Source organism: Tupaia chinensis, unplaced genomic scaffold (genome assembly GCF_000334495.1).
Source record: "Tupaia chinensis unplaced genomic scaffold, TupChi_1.0 Scaffold000709_1, whole genome shotgun sequence".
NCBI classification, from domain to species: domain Eukaryota; kingdom Metazoa; phylum Chordata; class Mammalia; order Scandentia; family Tupaiidae; genus Tupaia; species Tupaia belangeri.
In genome coordinates, this window is record NW_006160232.1 from 1,057,715 (window position 1) to 1,058,808 (window position 1,094).

Genomic DNA, 1,094 nt, shown 5'->3' on the forward strand with positions numbered 1-1,094 from the left:
TGAGGGATGGTTCCTCCCTCTCTCCCCTCTCTGGCTAGGGCTAGTGCTCTCTGGCAATTAAAAAATAAAGAAAGAAAGGAAAAGAAAAGAGCTCAGCTCAAAGTCTGGAACAGAGTAAGTATCCAATGAATGGAAGCTATTGTTTACATTGAACAGCTGAGCCCACTAGCTGTCAGCAAAGTTAGGGCTCCAGTCCAAGGTCGAGCTAGAGCCCTGCCTCGGGCATTCACATCCACATTCTGCTGTTGGATGCTAGGCAAGTCACTTCACATCTCTGAGCCTCCCTCTTCTAATCTCTGAGACGGATGGAACCGGCCTCCTCCTCATCGGGTTGCCACGATTAAGTTACTACACAGGATCTGTGCAGCCCAGAACCTGGCACAGGGTGAGAGCTCAGTAAGTCACCTGCTGGCCGCTGCTGACGTAGGTAGTGACGATATCCACCGAAGATGGGTGAGCTCTGTGCGCGGGGGTGCCTGGCTCACAGTACACACTCGGTACAGCCTTGCTGAATGAATGAAGTGCATTCCAGGACTCACCAGCTCCTAAATAGCAGATAGGAACGATATCTTAAAGACCAACTACCCCAAGTCCCTCCTCTCACAAGTAGAAACAACAGAGGTTCAGAGACGTGCCTGGAGCTGTCCAAGGTCACACAGCCTAGCAGTTGATTTGATTAGTACCAGAGCCGGGAGCTGAGAGTCTGAAGGAGGCAAGGTTAAGAACAGGATGCTGTCCGGGGAAGGGGGGCGGGGTGCTGCATTCAGATTCCAAATGGATGCAGGAGCTGTGAACTGGCCAGGGGGAGGCGAGGGAAATGTGGTTTCTGAAATGGAAGAGGATGACTTTAGCAGACGCTATCAGCCCAGAGGGAGGGGGCGGCAGGGAGGGTGGTGGGGGAGGGCTGGGGCTGTGAAAGTCAAGAGCTTATTAATGCACAGAGAACGGTTTTAACGATGGAGAGAGGAAGCAGCGGATTTGAGCGCTGCAGCCTAGGAAGTGGCGAGGGGATTTGGCAACAGTTTGGACAGGGGGAGGGTGAAATGGACCCCAAAGCTGAGAAGGGCTCAGAGAGAAGAGGGGCAGGGCTTTGG

General features: G+C 53.2%; 1 protein-coding gene across 1 annotated transcript in view; it reads right to left on the reverse strand.

The window, feature by feature from the left end:
- Nucleotides 1-386: 386 nt before the first annotated feature.
- SLC43A1 (solute carrier family 43 member 1) overlaps nucleotides 387-1,094 on the reverse strand; it is a 43,779-nt gene continuing 43,071 nt past the window's right edge. The window contains exon 15 of the mRNA XM_027776714.1: nucleotides 387-545. Within this exon, the coding sequence (XP_027632515.1) occupies nucleotides 402-545 (144 nt within the window). The 3' untranslated portion in view covers nucleotides 387-401. The remainder of the gene's footprint in view (nucleotides 546-1,094) is intronic.